General features: G+C 38.4%; 1 protein-coding gene across 1 annotated transcript; it reads right to left on the bottom strand.

Annotated features, from left to right (window-relative positions):
* Positions 1 to 4407: 4407 nt before the first annotated feature.
* Positions 4408 to 19392, bottom strand: ptpn9b (protein tyrosine phosphatase non-receptor type 9b). The gene is made up of 13 exons (XM_079264914.1): positions 19355 to 19392; positions 15817 to 15960; positions 15269 to 15358; positions 13352 to 13476; positions 12965 to 13070; positions 12749 to 12859; positions 11768 to 12654; positions 11573 to 11669; positions 10448 to 10517; positions 9427 to 9505; positions 8281 to 8431; positions 7951 to 8158; positions 4408 to 6455 (listed from the first exon to the last, which is right to left on the bottom strand). Exons 1-13 carry the CDS (start codon positions 19385 to 19387, stop codon positions 6232 to 6234), a joined length of 2325 nt encoding a protein of 774 aa, XP_079121040.1. The 5' UTR covers positions 19388 to 19392; the 3' UTR covers positions 4408 to 6231.
* Positions 19393 to 19719: the final 327 nt, after the last annotated feature.

Consider the following 19719-nt stretch of genomic DNA (forward strand, 5'->3'; position numbering starts at 1 on the left):
CTGAACAGCTCGCCAGTCCATCGCAGGGCCACACAACCACACACGCTCACACTCACTCCTCTGGGCAATTTTAGAGTAACTACTTAATCTAAACTAACATGCATGTCTTTGGATGATGGCTGGAAGCCAGAGTATCCAGAGAGAACCCATGCATGCACAGAAAGGCCACAGTCTAAACCTCACCCGAGCCAAGGATTGAACCAGGGAGCTTCTTGCAGTGAGGCCACAGTGCTAAAAACTACGGCCCCGTGCAGCCCTATTAGTGAATGTGTTACTGATAAATAAATAAAAGATGGAATGTAGCACAAATGAAAAAAGTGTAAGACTAATCCAAAAAATAGGAGTATCCTGTGGTTTCAAACCTCTACCTAATCATAGTACAATATGTGAACATGGTTCTCTGTCTGCAGGTTTGACACCATCTATTCTCAAAGTCCCTCAACTGAAGGGTCACAAGTTTTAAAGTGTGATTGTATGTTAGATGTAATTTTCTTATCTCAGCCATAATGATCTTCACCCACAGAGAATGCTACTGACCATTCACAAATGTCCTTGTTGTTTCTGATGCATTTATTTTTTAAAGCTTAAACATAGCCTGTTTGACTTCCATTGAGATCTCTTCTGTTGCATTTATGTATTCTCAGCAACAGCACCAGCAGTAGCATCAGCTACAAATGCATTTCTGGATAATCTTACTTAAAGGTAGAGTATGTAAGATTTTCAATATTTTCAAAATAAATTAACTAAAAAAAATAACTACAATCATAATTAGATAGTTTTTTTTTTAAACATGTAGGTTCCAGTCTGTCCATATTTGATGCGTTATTAAATTACAAGTTTAATTAATGACAAAGACCCCTCTTGAATGTTTTCTGACCAGTAAAAAAAAAAAAAAGTACTTCTTTTCCACCAGTAGGGGGAGTATAAGCCCATTTATTGCAGAGCGGCTCTGAGCTACAGCTCATAAGCGATTCCTGCCCTCATTGGAGCTGGCAAAGAGGAGGGGTGAGGGGTGAGTTTTGCTCATTACTGCCAATCTGTGGTCGTTTGTGGAGGTAGCAGTTTTGTGGTTTTGCTCACGACCTGGTGTTTGCCACCTGGTGGTGGAAATCTTACATACTTGAAATCTTACATACTCTGCCTTTAACTGATAAGAAAAACAGAAGGAATATCTTGCATCTCTCAAATACTACTGCTGCCCTCAGAGAGCTATAATATCTATAATATCCCAACCCTTCCTGCGATTTAATTATGAATACTGCTGAAAGAAAATGTTGACTAATAAGTTCAGTGCAACTGCTTTAAATATGACAATAATCTTTACTTTGTAAATCCGAATTGGGAAAGTAAGCTTTGCATTTTACCCATTTCCAGTAGATTTACTAGAAACCAGTGGACTGTTTTGTTTCAACACATGGAGTTTGGTTGGTGGGTTAAGGACTTGTTGAGGGTCCACAGTGGTCCATCCCAGTATGGAGACTTGAAGCTACAAACTCAAAACCAAAGTCCACTTCTGTAAGCACTAAGCTACCACTGGGTCACATCCTCCACCTTGAGGTGACAAAAGTGGTGTGGACACTTCTATGTGTTTTATGTCTGATCTGTAGTCTCTGCCTCTATCACCCCAGTGCTCCCGCTCTTGCAATGGTGGCTACCGTGTACGTGAGGTGCACTGTCTTGCAGACAACACTGTCCCAAGTGATCGCTGTGACCTCCGCTCGATGCCTGAGAGTCAGGAGGAATGCAACAACCAACCCTGTCTCGCTGAAGCAGGTGAGTCTACATACTGCTGCTACAGTGATGTGGTCCTGTGTACTCTGGTGTGTGCAGCATACGAGCCAAAGACCTGGCAGAACTGAGATTAAGTCAGGTCAGGTAACTTTATTTTTACCTGAAGGTAGAATTGGTAGTCTGGGAAGATCAAATCAAATCAAATCAAAGATACTTTATTTATCCCCGAGGGGAAATACAAGATGCAAGGCAAGGGGACCTTACTAGGTGAAAACAAGAGGTCTAAAAGATGATGCAAGGAAGGTCATGGTTTTTAATTGACCTTACAAATATTAATCATATAAATTTGCATTTATATTTAAATGATCAGTTCATTTTAATTCTCTACATGTTTGTAGAACTTCACACTTGAAACTGAAACTTGAAGATCATTCAGATGATAGATTTGTGGTGAAGTTTCTGCTCAACACTTCTGAGAATCAGCCACACGTTTCTGGTTCAAATCTGCTCATCCATTTTATTTTTCAACACGCTTCAAAAGATATTTCCACAAAATATCTATGCATTTACAACACTGCACGCTTGCAGATGTGAAATCTGCATTTTTTTTTCTTAAACCAACTAATTTTTACCAGCCGCAGACACTGATTAAGACACAGATATACAGTTTCTTCTGCAGCATTTCTCACTCAAAAATTTAAGTTTATTTTATGTTGACAGAACCAGATGACCCCCCCCCCCCCCCCCCCCCCATCTCAGTTTGAGTTATACAACTGTACTGAAACACTCTTGTGGAAGTGGCTTATAAGATGTGTCATTTCGCATCAGCACATCATATAATTAATTGTGACTTTTTCATCTTTTCTCCAGATGTTTCATGCAGTGACCAATATCACAACTGCATGGTGGTGGTTCAAGCCCGACTTTGCATTTACCCATACTACAGAGGTGTCTGCTGCGCCTCCTGCTCTCGTGCACAGAAAACATACCCCAGTTCATTTCAAAGAAACCACATCCGCAGGTGATGCTGCCCGAAGATGATTTAATTGAAGTCGCGACTGAAAAAGAAAACAAAAAACAAAAACCCAAAGGTAACAGCGCTGGAGCTGTCATGACAGCAACACTTTGAAGAGTCTCACTGTGGAAATGTAGACAGTGGTTTGGATTTTAGTCACAAAGTCTGAAGGAGGCCTGATGACCTGTTCTGGGGTTTTTATTTTTCACTCTGAAAACCAATGTTTCTGTGAAAATCTTGCTTCCAAACCACCAAATCAAGAGAAAGAGAACATACTGAAACTTTCCTTACCCTAAAAATCATAAGCTCAAACAACTAATTATGTAAATGTTTTTACCAAGTTTGTCATTTTCTTTGTCACATTTAATGTACTTGTCCTCAGTAAAGGGAACAGAACTTCAACTGATTTACTGTCTTATAAAACAAACTGATAGAAAATAAGTTTGATGACTATTTGCCACCTTGTCTCAACACTCCAACAGAAACTTGTTGTAAGCTGCAGCAAGTGTAGCAACCATAATCACCATTTGTAGATTTCATCTGGTCTTAAAGACTGATCACCAATGTCCATGGAGCTAAAAACCTGCACATCTGGAAAGGCTCCTTTTGTGCAGATGCAACATGCTGCTGTTTGCTCATCCTTTTCAGGGAAGGCCTTGCATATTTACGCATAGTGTTTATTACAACAGCATGGCTTCAATTTGGCTTGACATGATTAGCTGGTACGAAGTTCAGCCCTTTTGTTGATGGAAAACATTTTGCACATTGTGAAATACACAACTGAAAACACTCTGTACTGTTGAATTCTATAACAAGAAAAAAAATGAGGCATCTCTCTTTACAAGGTCCAACAACTAGTCTCAGTTCCCAAATGTTAATGAATTGGTGAAAAAAAAAAAATCTGTTCTATCAAAAAACAGGCTTGAAATGTTTAAAACAATCATTACATTATGTTTTTATTTACATAGAATCCCAACTTTCAAAATTGGGGCTGTAAATGTTGCAAATTTACACATTTCTATTCAGGCAATAAAAAGTCACATTACGTCTGCATTCATTCAGATAGTAAGACCATTGCTTTAATGGGACAGCTTGGTTGACAGCATGTTAAAGGCCAGAATTAAAATACATGAGCTAAAGTACAGAAAGAAAAAAACATAAAACCAATGGCAGTTCCACATTTCATTCCATTTCTTATATATAAAAAAAAAACAACTAAATGAACAGGGACTGGAAACTCTTACATACACTTCCATTATGAAGCTATAGATAAATGTTAGTAATGTTCCCGAGGTGCTCCAGAGTCTGCGTCCATGGCTGCAAGGCTACACTGGTGGGGTCCATGCGAGTAGGCCGTTTGGGATGTCCAATAGGAAAAATAATATCTACATCTTCAGGGTGAGCCTAGACCTTTGGCATTGAGGGCTAGAGGGTCCACATTCATTAGAAAATATCCATGTATGCTTGACTATATTCTGACACCATTACCCCAAAAACATTCAAGGCTCTCTCTCTCTCTCTCTCTCTCTTTCCATGCTCATAAAACTTTGAACCATTTAATGTAGATTATACATATATATTTATAGGATCTGTGTTTTTAAAAAAAAAAAAAAAAAAAAAAAAAAAAAAAAAAGACTTTTTTTTTTTTTTTTTTTGCGTCATCCTTGGCATAAGGTGAGACATATTTAGATGTTATTTCCCATGCCTTCCTGGAAAAAAAAACCTGTTGCCTCCGCCTTCCCGTTAACTGCCCATAAAAAGGACAATCAACACTTATATAAACAATTACGGCAAGTGATATGTTCCACCTAGATTTCACTGTGAAGAACAAAAATATATATATTTTACTAATCGTGTGATTTGTTCAGCTTATCAAATGCAATAGCTGGTCTGTTTTCTAGCATCGTACCAACATTCACTGACTCAATATTGTAGAAGTTGTACAAAGACAAATACAGTAGGATACAATACAGTAAAAAATACAAAAATTGGATGTATTTCTTGAATGATAAGTTATCAGATACAAACCCAGACTTTTGACAAAAAAAAAAACTAAGTCTTGGGAAAAAAAAAAAGAAAATAAAGACATTACCCCCTGAGGTCAAATGATAAAAGAGTAGCCATGTCTCCAACCAGAGCTTCCTTCTGGATATTCACTACTTTGTTTTGCGATACTCAGGATTTTTTTCTGATCTTGTATGACAGTTAACATGAACTATACAAGTGCACTAGTTTGGGTGTTATTAGTCACTAGGCGAGAGGCTGAGTTAAGGAAAATGTGAAGGCACAATTAACTGAGGCAGGATACACCTCAAGAATCAAACAGTTGCGTTTTTAAGGGAGTGAGAGCTAAAAACGGAGGGAAAAAAAAGAGGGGGGGGGGATAAAAGCATACAGTTTAAAGGTGTGGTTCAGATCTGAGAACGACGAGGCAGTGAATCAAGTTAAGGCCAGATTACTTGAGAACGCCGCATTAGAACGCTCAGACAGCAAAGGCGATGGTAGAGCTGACAAATCTTCAGGCTCGCTATAAAAAACGAGTTTAAAACAGAACTCTTGTTGTCATAGGTTGGCTCGCTACATAGCATTTTTCTTCTCACGGTTAACTCAATTACATTAAACAAAGCTTCTCTTGTTTTGCCACTTTAGAGGATGTTATTATGCACAATCAAGTATAAATGTATGTTACAAGAATATACAGGTCTTCAGTCTATAATATCTCAGAAAGGAGTACATCCAAGCATTCAGGGTGAGGACTTTGGCTTTAAAAAGTTAGTCTATATATGAACAAATATGAAATGCACATAGAAAACTGGTCATAGAAAAAAAGAAATGGATATGACAGAAAAAACATAAATTGACTAAATGGCTCACAAACACACACTTGCTCACAAGACACATTTTCTCAACAAATAAAAATGCAGAACTGAGAAATAAGTTTTCAAGTTTCACCTTTTTCACACCAGTCAAAAGTTTTTTGAGTCAGACGTGTTCAGAGTTGAAAAGGAACAAGAAATACAAAAACAAACAAAAAAAAAACAAAAAAACAAAAAAAAAGGGTTGAGTTTGGAGGGCTTCAAGGGCTTATGTTCAAGTTTGTCATTCCTCATGTGCAGGTCAATATAAAAATGCTACAACTCGTACAACGTTTTTGTCAACACAACAGGTTTGGGGGCAGGCCAAGTCCCCACATAGTTTGCTGAATAATAAGGGGATTGGATATTGGCAGGCCAGCTTGCTCATGGATGATGCAATGCATAGTCTCCACAGAAATGCACTTTCTTCCTTAGCTTGTCATGTCCTCCATCTGTCCACTCGTGAAGGAAGAACAACTAATGGAGCCTACCATCCTTTCGTTTTGCTCTTATCGCCAAAGGTTTACCACCTTCCTCTAATGTCAAACACTGCTCTGCTCTTCCTTTCATAACTACGACTTCTGTTTGAGCTGACTAACCTCTTTATTTCACCATCTCTTTGTGCATTTCTCATTCGCTGTCAGTCTCCAAGTCTGAATCAGACCACTGCACTGGGGCCATTTTCCCATGTTGCTGAGCATACTCGATAACTGCCATGTAGCAAAAATGGTACTGGTCCCAGGTCTGGATGCTGAAAGCCCTCTGTGTACGCATCCTCCGCACTGTTTCGTGGATATCTACTGTGCCAACGTCCTCCAGCTGAGACAGGCAGATGTCCAGAGTGCAGAATGTGCCTTAAATAAAAAAATAAAGCAGGAAAGATGATCAATAAAAATAAAACAAATGTAATAGAAACGGTGCAAGCCATAATTATGGCTGTCACAAATAATTATTTGAGAACTGATTAGTCACCATTTATTTTAGCAATTATCTGACTAATTGGATCATATGTAAATTGTAGCTTATTGCACCTGCATACAGCTTCTTTTTCATAACCATTTAACAACTAGGAATCAACTTTGCAGTTTATACAACCATAAAAAGGCACAGGGGCTTAAGAAGCCAAAAATGAATACTAGTAAAAGGTTCTTCTTCAATTCATATGCGTCAAAAACCAGGTACATTTTCAAGACCTGATTATTCCTACAAAATCCAATGAGGTCGGCTTCTGAAACTAAAATTAAATCACCAACAAAAACTGACTGAAGTTACTGGTACTTCAGCCGATTTGAGGGGGGGAAAAAAGAAAAGGAGGAAACCAAACGGCAACTTCAGGTGTTAAAAGTGAAGCCTCCGCTGAAGTGCCAAAGATTGCAGTTCCCCCCTCATCCTCTGAAAGTCTCTGAGGATTGACGCCCAATCCCCAGAGACTTCAAAGCAGAAATAAACATATCTACATCCTGGAGGGTATAACTCATCCATTTAGATGTTATTTAATCTTGAAACATAGTTTAGGGTGTGTCCTTTTTGATTGACAGGTATCAGATATCCAGTGGAAAGAAGGCAGAGGGTAGCACAACTATGGCTTTTAGCCAGCTAACAGTGCATCTTAACTTTAGCTACCTCCATTAGCTGGTTAGCTCCCATTAGCTCTGAGTTAGCTCTTAGCTACAAGCACCTAGAAGTTTGATAGATACCAATCATCCACCGCCATTTTTGTATTTTTTATGTGCCACGTTGCAAAGATAGCAACGGTGGGAACCGACCAGCGAGCTTCAATTCCACTATTCAGAAACCCACAAGTGACCTCAAGGAGGCTCCATCCATCTTTTTACAGAGTGTAGGATTGAGACTGAACTTGTGCAGTGACTTCTGTACCATCTGCTTTTAGAGGACAGTCTAAAAAGTACGATTCATCAGAAAATCATTGGTGCTTCTCTTTGGATGACGACTTATCAATCAACAGAAAAACTCTTTCAGAAAGACAGAGCTTCCACACATTTAATCCAAAAGGTCAACAAACACTTTGAAGTATAGATGTGTTTTTCTACTAAGAGGCTTAACCAGATGTCCATTGTTCCAATGCAGAATTTGTGGAAGTTTCCACAGACATGATCAATTACAAGTTAGCACTTTAACCTCAAGGAGCTGGACGTCATCACAGAAGAAACGTGTTTTAAAATTCCAGTGGTGACACTAATACTTGTTAATGCACTGACAAAATATTATTTAGACATGGATTGAAGCATAAAAAAACACAAATATTTAAAATGTATCAACATCTGTCTTGTCGCGGTAACAAACTGAAACCAATAATTTAAGAGTGTCTGAACAATGCTATGTGCTTACCTGTACGTCCAATGCCCGCACTGCAGTGCACCACCACAGGAGGACCCCATGGAGGCCCCGTCCAGCTGGAACCCAGATTATGAACTGCAGCCTGCCTTGTCTGAACTACATGCTCGCGAAAGTCCAACATAGCAGAGGCACTTTTAGGCACCCCAAAGTCTGGCCAGCTGACGTAGAGGTAGTGGCATATTTCCCGTTTCTCTCCAGACTACCCAGTAGGTTCACCGAGGGAGAGAAGAAGGGATTAGACTTTTTTTCTTTGACAGGGAAACAAGGCATCTTGTGTAAGGGAAATCTTCCAAACGAACAGTAAAAAGCAATGTGACGTACCTGTGTGTTGTATAGTTCAAGACAGGAGAGTTTGAAGTCCTGAAACACCTGGATATGTGTATTCTTCACAAAGAAGTATCCATGCTGCTCTGTCCTGCCTTCCTCAAGAGGCCAGTACTGACCACACTTGACACGTCCACGCTCCACAACCCTGCGAGTTAAACAGTCGCTCATTATTTTGCTGTATCCTGCCGTAAGATAAAAATAAAACTTCTACTCTTATTCAACACACCATTGATGAATTCTAATACAAAATAGAAAACGTTAAGAGTACAAAGAAATAAACATAAAAACCCCCAGCAAATACTACATTTGACAGGCTTAAGGTGAAAACCTGGGATGTCTAAACTTTCAGATGCATCAAGACCAATCAATCAAAACTGGATAAAATCCTATGGATGACTGATTACTGTAGGAATCTTTTTTTAAGCATATTAATCCAAAGTTACACAAATGTAACTTTAAATTGTGCAAAAAAGAATATACTGAACTTCTTTCAAGGTGGTAGTCCAGGCTTGCAAGCATCTGGGATGGGTTGTTATACACTGACAATTCACATAGTGGTGAGATAAAATTATTTATCCAGTTATTGTTTTTGGAAGACATGGATGCCAGTCTCTGAACCACAAACAAAAAGTACCATCCAGACTGCTGTCAGCCACAAAATTAATTTCTGAGGTCGTGTGTGGTTACATCACTGTCTCCAAAGCTGCTTTACACTTCTGTGGTGGAAGCAGTAAAGTAGAAGAGCACAGTGACATGCCTTGAGGGCTTCATCCTTTCAAGGGTTGGCAATGCTTCTTTGAACAAGACAATGCAAAACCACAAAGCTGCACCTTACAAAGGCATGACTAAAGAAGGGGATACAGATGCTGGACTGGTGTGTCTACACTTCTACAGTAAGAATGGGGCAAAACATTTTCTCAAAAACACTTGACTGGTTTGTATTCTTATTGCCAGATCATTTTTTCATTGTGAGAAGGAATGGCATTATTGATTAGTTGAAGCTGTGCAGACAAAGCGTGAACGATCCTCACAATCCTTGCAATGAGATAAAAGTCCAAGGAAATATGAGAACATGTTCAGGTTTTCATGTAATAATGATTGCTAACAACAAAAGTTGATTTTAGAAATCTAAAATCTTACCTTGTGGTCATGACAATGATAAGTACCATCTGCTCCCACACCATCTGCCAGAAGTCACTGAAGGTTTTTGGCAAAGGACCTACAGGACACAAAATACTGTTGTACCAAATTGTGTTCTGCTAAAGGTCTAGGAACAAAGAGTAGATCAACCCTATAAAGCCCCACAAAACACATTTGATACATACAATTTGAGACATTTTGCATCTCTGTCTGGCAAAAATTTGGCTTAAAACCTTGTTGAACACAATCTGATACTTGTCGCCTGCCCTCTATTGGCTACCAAGAAGCAGAGGAGTACAACATAGTAATTTTGACACATCACATGGTAATAAACTTGTGAATATTTTGTTGAAGGGCCAAATAAAAAATTAAAAAAGGGCTTTTCTTAGTGTGTCATTGGTCAGACTTTAAAGAGTTAAGACAAAGAAATGTGTACTGCATGAAGAATCATAGTACTGTGCAAAGGGTTGATAGGCTTTAGATGTTCAGATCACTATATAAAAAAAATGTTAAAAAAAAAAAAAAAAAAAAAAAAAAAAAACCCCACACACACCAAATGACTAATTATTACAAAATACAAATCTGAAGCCTTGACAGTAACATCAAACAGCAACTTGTATAGTCTTTAATCAGTTTTTTGTTTTTTGTTTTTTTTTAACATGCTGAGAAAAAAGAGAAAAGTAGGTCCACACACTAGAATTAGCTCCCAATGTTTTATTACAAAAAAAAAAAAGCAAGTGAGTGATGTTACGGGCCACAGGCCTCTTGTTTTTTGTTAATAAAACATCTGGAGCCAATTCTTTGTCGTCACTTGCCTTTAGATCCGGCACCTAGTTTTATCTTTATGAGGATGTGTGTGATTTAATCTCTTTTCCTTTTTACCATGCTGAGCCAATCTACCTGTCAAAAAGCATGTGTGACAATCCTCAACTATTACTCTTTGATATCAAAACATTTAAATGAATTGCACAGATCAATCTTGAAATGTATTCAAAAGTTCAGCGAGTGTGCAGCATCTTACCCTGAGTAGCGATGTAGGCGTTGCGCGTCTTGTACCCATCCATGAAACTGGCATTAATGTAATCGGATGTCTGTAAAACACACCGCACAAAACCGAGAAGGATTCACTGCTTAAAAAAGTTAAATCTATCCTATCCTCAGAGGGAACACTTAATATCCCTGTTCATGTGGGGTGGGGAGAGTGGGACAAAAGAACACTGGTGCCCCATGTAAGTTATTAGCAAGACTAACTGGCATATTAATGCAGATATCGAAGGCCAATACATTTCTCAAACACTACATATACAGCAGTAAGAAATTACTGATAATAGAAAAATAGAAAAACACCCACTCCATCCCATTACGATGACTGAACGTGATCCATTGATACCTCCAACTGAAATATGGACCCAACCCATTTGTATGTGACCCGCCTTGAAATGTTAACACATTAATTGTAAATACACTCCCACCCCCTTTATATTACTTTTCTTTATTTGTTCCTATATTTAATGTGCTCTTTTGTCATGATTTTCATTTACAATAAAAAAAAAAAAAGGAAAAGTCAACACCACAGTCAATATATTTGCAAGTTCATTTTAAGCAGAATGTATCTTCAGAATCTTGTTTCAACTCGCATCATATCACACCAAACCATGAGACCCCCGCTCTTGTTTTGCTACTTGGGGGCTTTCTTTATTCAACTGGCAGAATGCTGCATAAACAAAATATTATCCACCATCCCTGGTTTCAGCTGTGCTCTCTGTTTCTGAATCACATAACCAGCACTGGAGGAATCTCACTGGCTGCGCTAGACACCAGGATGGTGAGAACTTTCCTTGCAATTAGCGCAAGGATCAGAAATACTGTTACAAGGTTTCCCAATAAAATAGTCCCTCACACTAGTAATGCTGCTCGAGGCCTCTTTTTTAAATTGAGTTTGCTTCTGTGGTCTGCATCAGGGTTTGGATTTGCATACATGCTGAAGTGTTCAGTGGTAGTGGACCAGGGTTTGCTTAAAGTGGATCAAATTAATGAATGATCCTGTGGCATTATGATTTATAACAGTTGTTCTTTCATTCATTCATAACAAAACAATCACACGTGTGAATGATCTAATCAGAGATAACAAGAAGTTCATCATTACCTCATCCTCATCATCAGAAAGCTGGCAGAGGCGTACTCGTGATTGGTCCAGGCAGAGAACATCACTGTACCTGTTCTTGATCTGATTGGACAATTTTCTGTCACAAAAAAGAAAACGTGGAATCATCTTTAACGTGAAACTCTGACACATAATGTTTCCTCATCAGTTGACAAACATGAGTGTTCAGTATCTTACTTGGAATAGTCAAATGTACCAGCTGGAGGCTCCTTGCGAATCTCCTCATACTCCTGATAGATCCCCCTTTTCTTTTTCCTCTTCACATATTCAACCAACTCATTCACCGACATGCCTCCCTGCCCTGGCATGTGAACAGACACCTCCATGCAGTGAGTCTCATCATCAGGACCCAATGAGGAGGACAGAGGTTGGGACTGTGATGAAGGCTGATTGGGTGGACGGGGCAGAGCTTTCTGGGGCAACGGAGGTACTCCTTCCTCTTCACCCTCCTCATTCTCCTTTCCATCCTCATTCATAGACCTATTAGCAGAGTCTGTTGTCTTTCCAGCGGCTCCATCTCCGTCATCTTTTTGTGAAAGCGGTGTACTGGGAGGGGTGTCTGACTGAGGCGGAGCTTGGCAGTAACGCCCATTTTTGTTTGCATTTGGACCTAGGCTGGCTTCGCTCACTGCTGAGCCATTCCAATGTTGGTGGTTGCCCTGCGGCCTGTCTGTGGCAGAATGTGACATCTGCTGGTACTGGCCTGGGCCTCGAGTCCTTCCCTCCACTGCATCACAGTGGTTGTGTGGGTTAGCATTGTTGTCATCGTAGCAGTTAGAGTTAGCCACAGCGCGCTCAGTATCCAGTTGTGCATTCGTATGGGGGTGGGGCAGGGTTTCCCCTATGCTCGTGTTGCTGTTGTCTAAGCTGTAAGAGCGCAAAAGGCTTCCCACACAGTCATGCATGTCATGTTCTTGTGTGTCACCCCTGATGGCATTTGTTTGTATGTTAACACAGGACTGGATCCAAGCTACGTGGCTATACTGGGATGTCCCACCCAGGTGCTCTGGTAGGGAAGAAACTGGGATGTGACTAGCCAACTCATGTGCTTTTACAGTGCACACCTATTGAATGGTGGAGAGACAGGAAAAAAAAAAAAGTTTAAATAAACACATTAGACATTTATGTAAATCAGTAACAGAAAATAAAAACACATACCCTTTCTCTCAGTTTCTCTCGAACAAAGAGGCGGAGAACTGCAAAAGGTGCTCGAAACCACAGCGGTGAAGACACAATGAAGACACATTTTAGACGAGCTGGAAATGCCCCCTGGGAAATACACACAATGATACAAAATAATGAAAAAAGGAGAATGCCAGGAATTAACATGGAGTCACATGAGAGAGCGCAGCAGGGGATGATCCTCATGTTTACCTTGAGCAAATTGAGAATCTTGACACAGAGCTCGTAGTCGAAATTTCCATAACTGGAATTTGTCATGTCGTAAATAAATATGAGTCCGTCTCTTTGAGTTTGTATACTGGAAAGGAAATTGACAAGAATGTTGAATTTTAAAAAAAAAAAAAAAAATCACAGGAGGGCGGCTACAGCAAGTTTGCCAAGATATTACACTTTTCACCATGATTTGAGTTCATGTTTTGATTAATAATTTACAAGTCGCAAGCTTAACTAACTTTTAGAGCTAGAAAAGTTAGAATCAAAAGGAGACAGACAACAATAGAAACAAACAGAACATAATACAACAACGCAGAATAAAAGCAGCAACAGTAAAACTTCAGGTATAAATGCGTCACACTTCACCTTTCTATGGCTTTGTCCAACTGATAGATGATGGCCTGGAGCACTGCTTTGTGGGTAGTGACATCTGGCCGGTGGAGGCGGGCAGTGAAGAGTGCTAGAGCAGCACCTTTAGCATCTCTGCCAGGCTGTTGGGAACATAAACATGTAATAACCTATAAGAATCCCATTTGATGCACCTCAGTCTTTTAGTCTACTGCTAAAAACACTAAGTGCAAAGATCTGCTTTGTGATGAGGACAATCTAAGAGTTATAGAATGGAAAGTGCCTGTTTCTGAACTTTATATATATATATATATATATATATATATATATATATATATATATATATATATATATATATATATATATATATATATATATATATAAAAAGTTGCTCACTGGAGTCTCGCCCTGTAAACAACCTGCCATTTCAGACTGGCACCACCAAGTAGCTATAAAAAAGATGCCAAGACCTTCCACCAGTAAACCTGATGCTTCTAACAAAAGACATGCAGCAGCACCAGTCCAAAAATGAAAAACAAAGCTTCAAACAAAGTACTTTAATGCAACATTTCTGGGTGTCCTAATGTGAGCAGCTTCTAAACAAACAATATCACTTGAATCCACCCTAAAGATGACTTCTATTGTTACCCAGAACATAAAGCCTGGGCAAGACATTGCTCACCAGTGCAAATGATTTGTTAAAATATATAGTACACAGTATGGGGAAAACGTAAGGCCACATAGGAAGAGGCGAAAGAAAGAAGTAAACAGTACAAAATCAGTTTATTTTCCAACTTAACATTGCCACATTGTCATAAAAGTGTTTGAGAAATGAAGATGACAAATGAGAATAGCCTGCATGTGATGTGTTTAATTCTTTCATGATTGTTGCCCATCTTCTCCTGCATCCATTTGCTATGCTAATAACCAACCTGACTGAGCACAGACAGACACAGTACAACGATTGAGACAGAGTGAACAAACCAAAACAAATTTGGGTATGTTGGTTGGTTAATGTTCCACATTGTAAGGATTCTACTGGAACTGAAGCAGTCTTTTGAATGCATGGATCTTACACCCTGAGTACTGTATTTCTAAGATGTACTGTAAGTAGACCTGCTCAAATCTTGTCTCTCTTCCTTTTTTAGTCACTAAAACATGAAGCAGAACACATCAGTTGTCTACAAGTAGAACCTAAGCCATTGCAACCAATTGGGACTCTTTAACCATATAGGTATGCATAGGCTACACTAGTTCTGAATTAATACAGAAGAAAAAAAAATAAACTTGCTGCTTAATAAACTGGTTGCAAACAGGCATCATCTTTTACATATTCTATGTTAGGGGTGGCCAACTCTGTTGAGAGCTGAGACCTGCCAAACAAAGTCTGGATTTGAAGGGTGGATTCAAAAGAGCCTTTGAATTGGGACAGCACTTTGTGAGCTAAAATGACGAATGCAGCCGAAGAATTCCCCCTTGGAAGTGTTCAGACCTTGAACTGAATGTTGCAGCAGGGAAACTCCAAACACTTGCAGGATTGCAGCCCTTGTAAACCACAGTTGGCCAACCCTGGACAATGCTATGAAGCACACTGCCAGTTTGATCCTATATTTTTCTCAAATTTAGGTTTTCACTTTTGGCAAATGTAGCAAGGACAGTTTTAAGAAAACAAATGCGTTCTATATTTCTTTGCTTTAACTTTCACATATGGAAAACAATGAAAAAACAATTCTGCCCTTTTTCATAAATGCAGTGAAACCCTGCTTGACACATGCACAAACAATTACTCTCTCTGCTCCAGATGTAAAATAAAAGAGTTGACCATTTTGCTAAATCGCATTGGTTGCATGACATGATACACCCTGGAGCCCTCAACTGCAAATGCATAAACCAGTATTGCTTTGTTAGGTAGCTCACAATTGCATTATTACTCACCAGAACTGTAAATTTGCCATTCAGCAGTTCAGAGCGCAGAGGCTCCTCATCTGGGTTTATATTTATGATACCCTCTTTGATTCTTGTGTTCTAATTTCAGTGACAAGCAAGAAAAATAGATTCAGAAATGATCATCCTCTGACCAATGTAACATTAAAAGATCACTTTAACAGCAGAAAACTGCTGTAAATATATAAATTAAGAAATAATAACAATACTAATAATGATAATATAAATTAAGTTTGAATAATCCAAATTGGCATCTGACATATCCAGTTAACAGTTCATTACCTGTATGACAAGAAACAGAATTCATTCTAGCATGAACTGAATATTGACACTATTATCAATAAAGCTTGATCATATTTAATTATACGGTTTACATTGAATGATGTATAGTATTACTGATACAATAACTTAAAATGCTTTTCTACAAAAAACTTTCCTAAAGTTACTTCTAAAAACAAAAAGACTTTATGGGCCGAAAATATTATCAAGTTTTGTAAACAGACATGCCCAAATTAGTCACCGTCCAAATGAAATTGTACCTTATATGCTTGGAATAAATCAATGGCTCTGGAGACATCAAACTTGCGGGCCATAAGAAACTTAACGGCTGTAGGTTGGGAGACGAGCCCAGCGCTGTGAGGCAGCTCCCTTCTTCGCACCTCACTCAGGAACTCCTCCACAGCCTAAGCAGACGTGGCAAAAAACACAGAGGGGGAAAAGGTGACATGGTGGATGGGTTAGGATAAAAGTAGAAGTATATGCTAGGAGTCCTTTAGACAAGCGATCACTAGCTCTGGTCCTCAAAAGCTACTGTCCTGCAGGTATTGGATGCATCCCTGCAGAAACAGACTTAATTTAAAAGAATGGGTCATGAACAGACTTGTGCAGAACTCAACAAGTGGTTGGAGATTCATTTTATTTTAATCAGGTGTTACAGATTGGAAACATTCCATACCTGCAGGATACTGGCACTCAAGGACCACAGCTGGAAACCCCTGCTTTAGAGGGTTGTACTTGAGGAAGGGCAAAAATGGAGGGGTGGGGGAGTAAAACGTTGCAGTTCTTTCCAACCCAAAGTTAAATTTGATGCAACATAGGTACAACAGGTTACTGTACTGCTCAGACATGTTGTGTATTCTTTTAACTGTTATAGGGGCTAATAGGACATGGGTGAGGATGGTTATGGGTGGGTGTAAGGGGACTATGGATGTATGTGTGTGTGTGTTTTATCTATTTTGATGTAAATTGTTCTATGTAACACTTTGTATTGTTTTTAAGCACGAAAAGTGCTATACAAATAAAGTTTGATTTGATTTGAGTGTGCAACGCACTGAACTTGGCATCTCTCAGTGGCATGCACTGGTCCTACAAATCTGAAACCAGCACAAGTAATAATAGTTACCTCATCCAATTTAGAGGGCATACATTTGGTGGCTTTGGTCCATCTGCTGCCGGACTTTTCGCAACATAACTCAAAAATTTATGTTTCTTATGATGGACTTTGATTATATTTTCATAAAATCTCAGAAATGGAATAAGGAAAAAGGGATTATATTTTGAAGCTGCTCCAGATAACTGCCTGGATCCAAGATTTGTTTTACTATGGCGAGAGAGGGATATACATCTCATCTTGTTCCATCTCAAGATGACCCTACAATGCTTCAACACTGTTATGACATTTAGATACATCTGACATTTAAAGCCTTAAATGAATTGGCTCCCTCATCAGAGTTGTTACATCAATATGCTCCAGCAAGGACTCTTAGGTCCTCTTCTCAACTATTACTTAAGGTCCCATTGGCCAGATTAAAATCCAGAGGTGATAGAGCCTTTTCTGTTGCTGCTCCCAAAATATGGAATAGCCTTTCCCTTCACATCAGAGCTGCTCAATCTGTCTCTGATTTTAAGTCTGTCCTTGAAACCCACTTCTTTGCGCTGGCATTTGGTCATGCCTGGGCTTTTTCTTTGTGTATTTTATTTATTGATTTTTTTTTTTTTAATTTTTTTTTTTTTTTTTTAACTTTATTTTATGTTTTTGTTTGGTGTCCAGATTTTTTTTATGTGCAGTGTCTAATTTTAAATTGTGCAGTGTTTGTTGCTTTACTGTTCAGCACTTTGGGCAGCTGCTGCTGTAGAAATGTGCTATATAAATAAACTTGAACTTGACATGAAAATTTTTTGTATCTTGAGGTAGGTGCCTTTTAATGATTTGGAGGGGGCATGTATATTAAGTGACTTAATAAACAAAAACACATTCTTCTTAAAATGCAATGTTTCAAGAAAACTCTGAAAGACATTTAAAACGTTTGAGAAGCATTACTGAAAACCACTTTAAGAGTCTCTCAGAAGTTTTTAGAGCAAAATATAAATGATTAGGGGGTGGTTTAATAAATATATTTTGCAAAAGAACATAGAATTGCTCAGTTATTCAGTAGTTTAATTTAAAATAATTAAAAATAAATACTCCTCCACTCCATTTCAAAATAAAAATGATGCATACAAATCACAGCCGCTAATTAGAAAGACAAAAGGTGTTGAAAAGTGACGGATCGTCTTATTCACTAGCCTTAGTAAGTTGTTAAGTTTCAAGACAGATCCAAGTTGATATTATTTTAGCTTTTGTTTAGCTGATTCAGTCGATGTTAACAGATGTTTGCTACTACGAAGTATCTTTTTGTCTGGTATAAAGTCGGTGTATGTCCCGTAATGTAGCTATCATTACTCGATACCGCCCAGACAAGCAGAGATAAAAAAAATAAATAACACCGTCTTCAGAGTCATCGCGCGGCTTTTATTGCTAAGGACTATTTTCAGGTCCACCTCTTTTACTAGAAAGCGATGTCAACATCAGTGCAAGGAATTGGTGGATCATTTCTGTGAATTCACGAGTGTATATCCGACAGACAGAGCACTGCTTGTTAATTGGCTAGCAGCTAACACTCCCTCTATAAATGACCCACGATCTTTGTCAGTTTTCACTGTCATAGTATAAAAATATTATATAAGTGAAATAAAGATTTTTCTGTCATTATCCATCTTAAAATCTTGATCAACGCAGCGTTTTACCCCTGTCAAGACAGCAATCGAGGAAATTCCCTGCAGATCAACAATAGCTAATAGCATTAGCTCACAGCTAGGTTACATGTGGTAGCTTAATAGTTCCCGTTAAGAACATAAAGACAAAACAATAAAAAGCACTTGTTTGAAATTGACACAATAAGGGAATTTTTTTCTATAAACAAATATGACAATATGTATGATGGGCTTGCAACAATCGGATATCAAGAAAGCGGGTAGACGAGACACTAAATTAGCCCATTTACTACCTGCAAACGCCATTATGCTAATGTACAAACTTTTATTCAAAAGAAAACAGAATATTGCGTATATTTAAAAGAGAAGGACACTTTTTTTTTTTTTTTTGGAGATTAAAAAAAGTGGAAAAGGACTTGACATTTTTTGTACAACTTGTTATACTCATGGGAAAGTTTCATATTCATAAAAGGAAATGAGCCGAGCTTTGCAATGTTTTTACAAGAACCTTTTAAATACAGCACCATGATTAAATATCTTGAAAATCCTTAGCCTTAAAAACTACGGGCATATTGGACAAATATTTACTTCACTGATATAGTCTCACCGATACTTTGTATGATATGTATGTGCATAGACGTATATACAGATGAAGATGCTCCTTTTTTTTTTTGTTTAAATGTATTGTCCATGGCCTGCATATTCTTTTTGTACCTGTGTTCATTTAATTCTTGACCCCCTGACTTATCAGTCTATGTTTTTTGTTTTAAATTGTGTAATGAAATATGGGAAAAGAAAAAAAAAACGCCATCATGCTAACACAGGCTAACACAATGCTAACACACAGGCTTACTGCTGTCAGTCGACTCCAGGGAGTAAGAACGGGCCATGGCCGTGTACTACAACACACAGTTCTACGAAAAAGATATGTGATTTTATATGTTTCAAATAACACCGATTAGAGAAGAAAAAATAATGGCACGTGTTTACCCTGAACATAAGGTGATTATGGGGAAAAAACAAAAATAGTCAAGAGACCCTTACCAGCTGCTCCTGAGTTGTCAAGGCTTCCGCCATCTTGAAGCCTCCGCAACGTCGCAGCGGGGGCGCCCACCAGCCGCTAGCTCACGCCCTGTGACAGATACGCGAAGCTCCGCCCATGTAGCTGAGAAATTTATTTATTTTATTTTTTAGAAAAAAAGAAAAAATTTCTATTCAGAAATAGATATTGTAAAACATAAAGAAGTATGTTTAGTTTTCTTAACAATTTTACTGTAGTCTTTTAGAACTGTTACATAAATATAAATCAAACGTTCAAATATTTAAGCTAAACTTTAAAAGGATAAAAAGCATTGTATTTGTGTAATTTCTACATTTCATTACTTAAAAATAATATCGAAGGACCGCTA

Source organism: Telmatherina bonti (genome assembly GCF_933228915.1).
Source record: "Telmatherina bonti genome assembly, chromosome: 3".
Lineage (NCBI taxonomy): Eukaryota > Metazoa > Chordata > Actinopteri > Atheriniformes > Telmatherinidae > Telmatherina > Telmatherina bonti.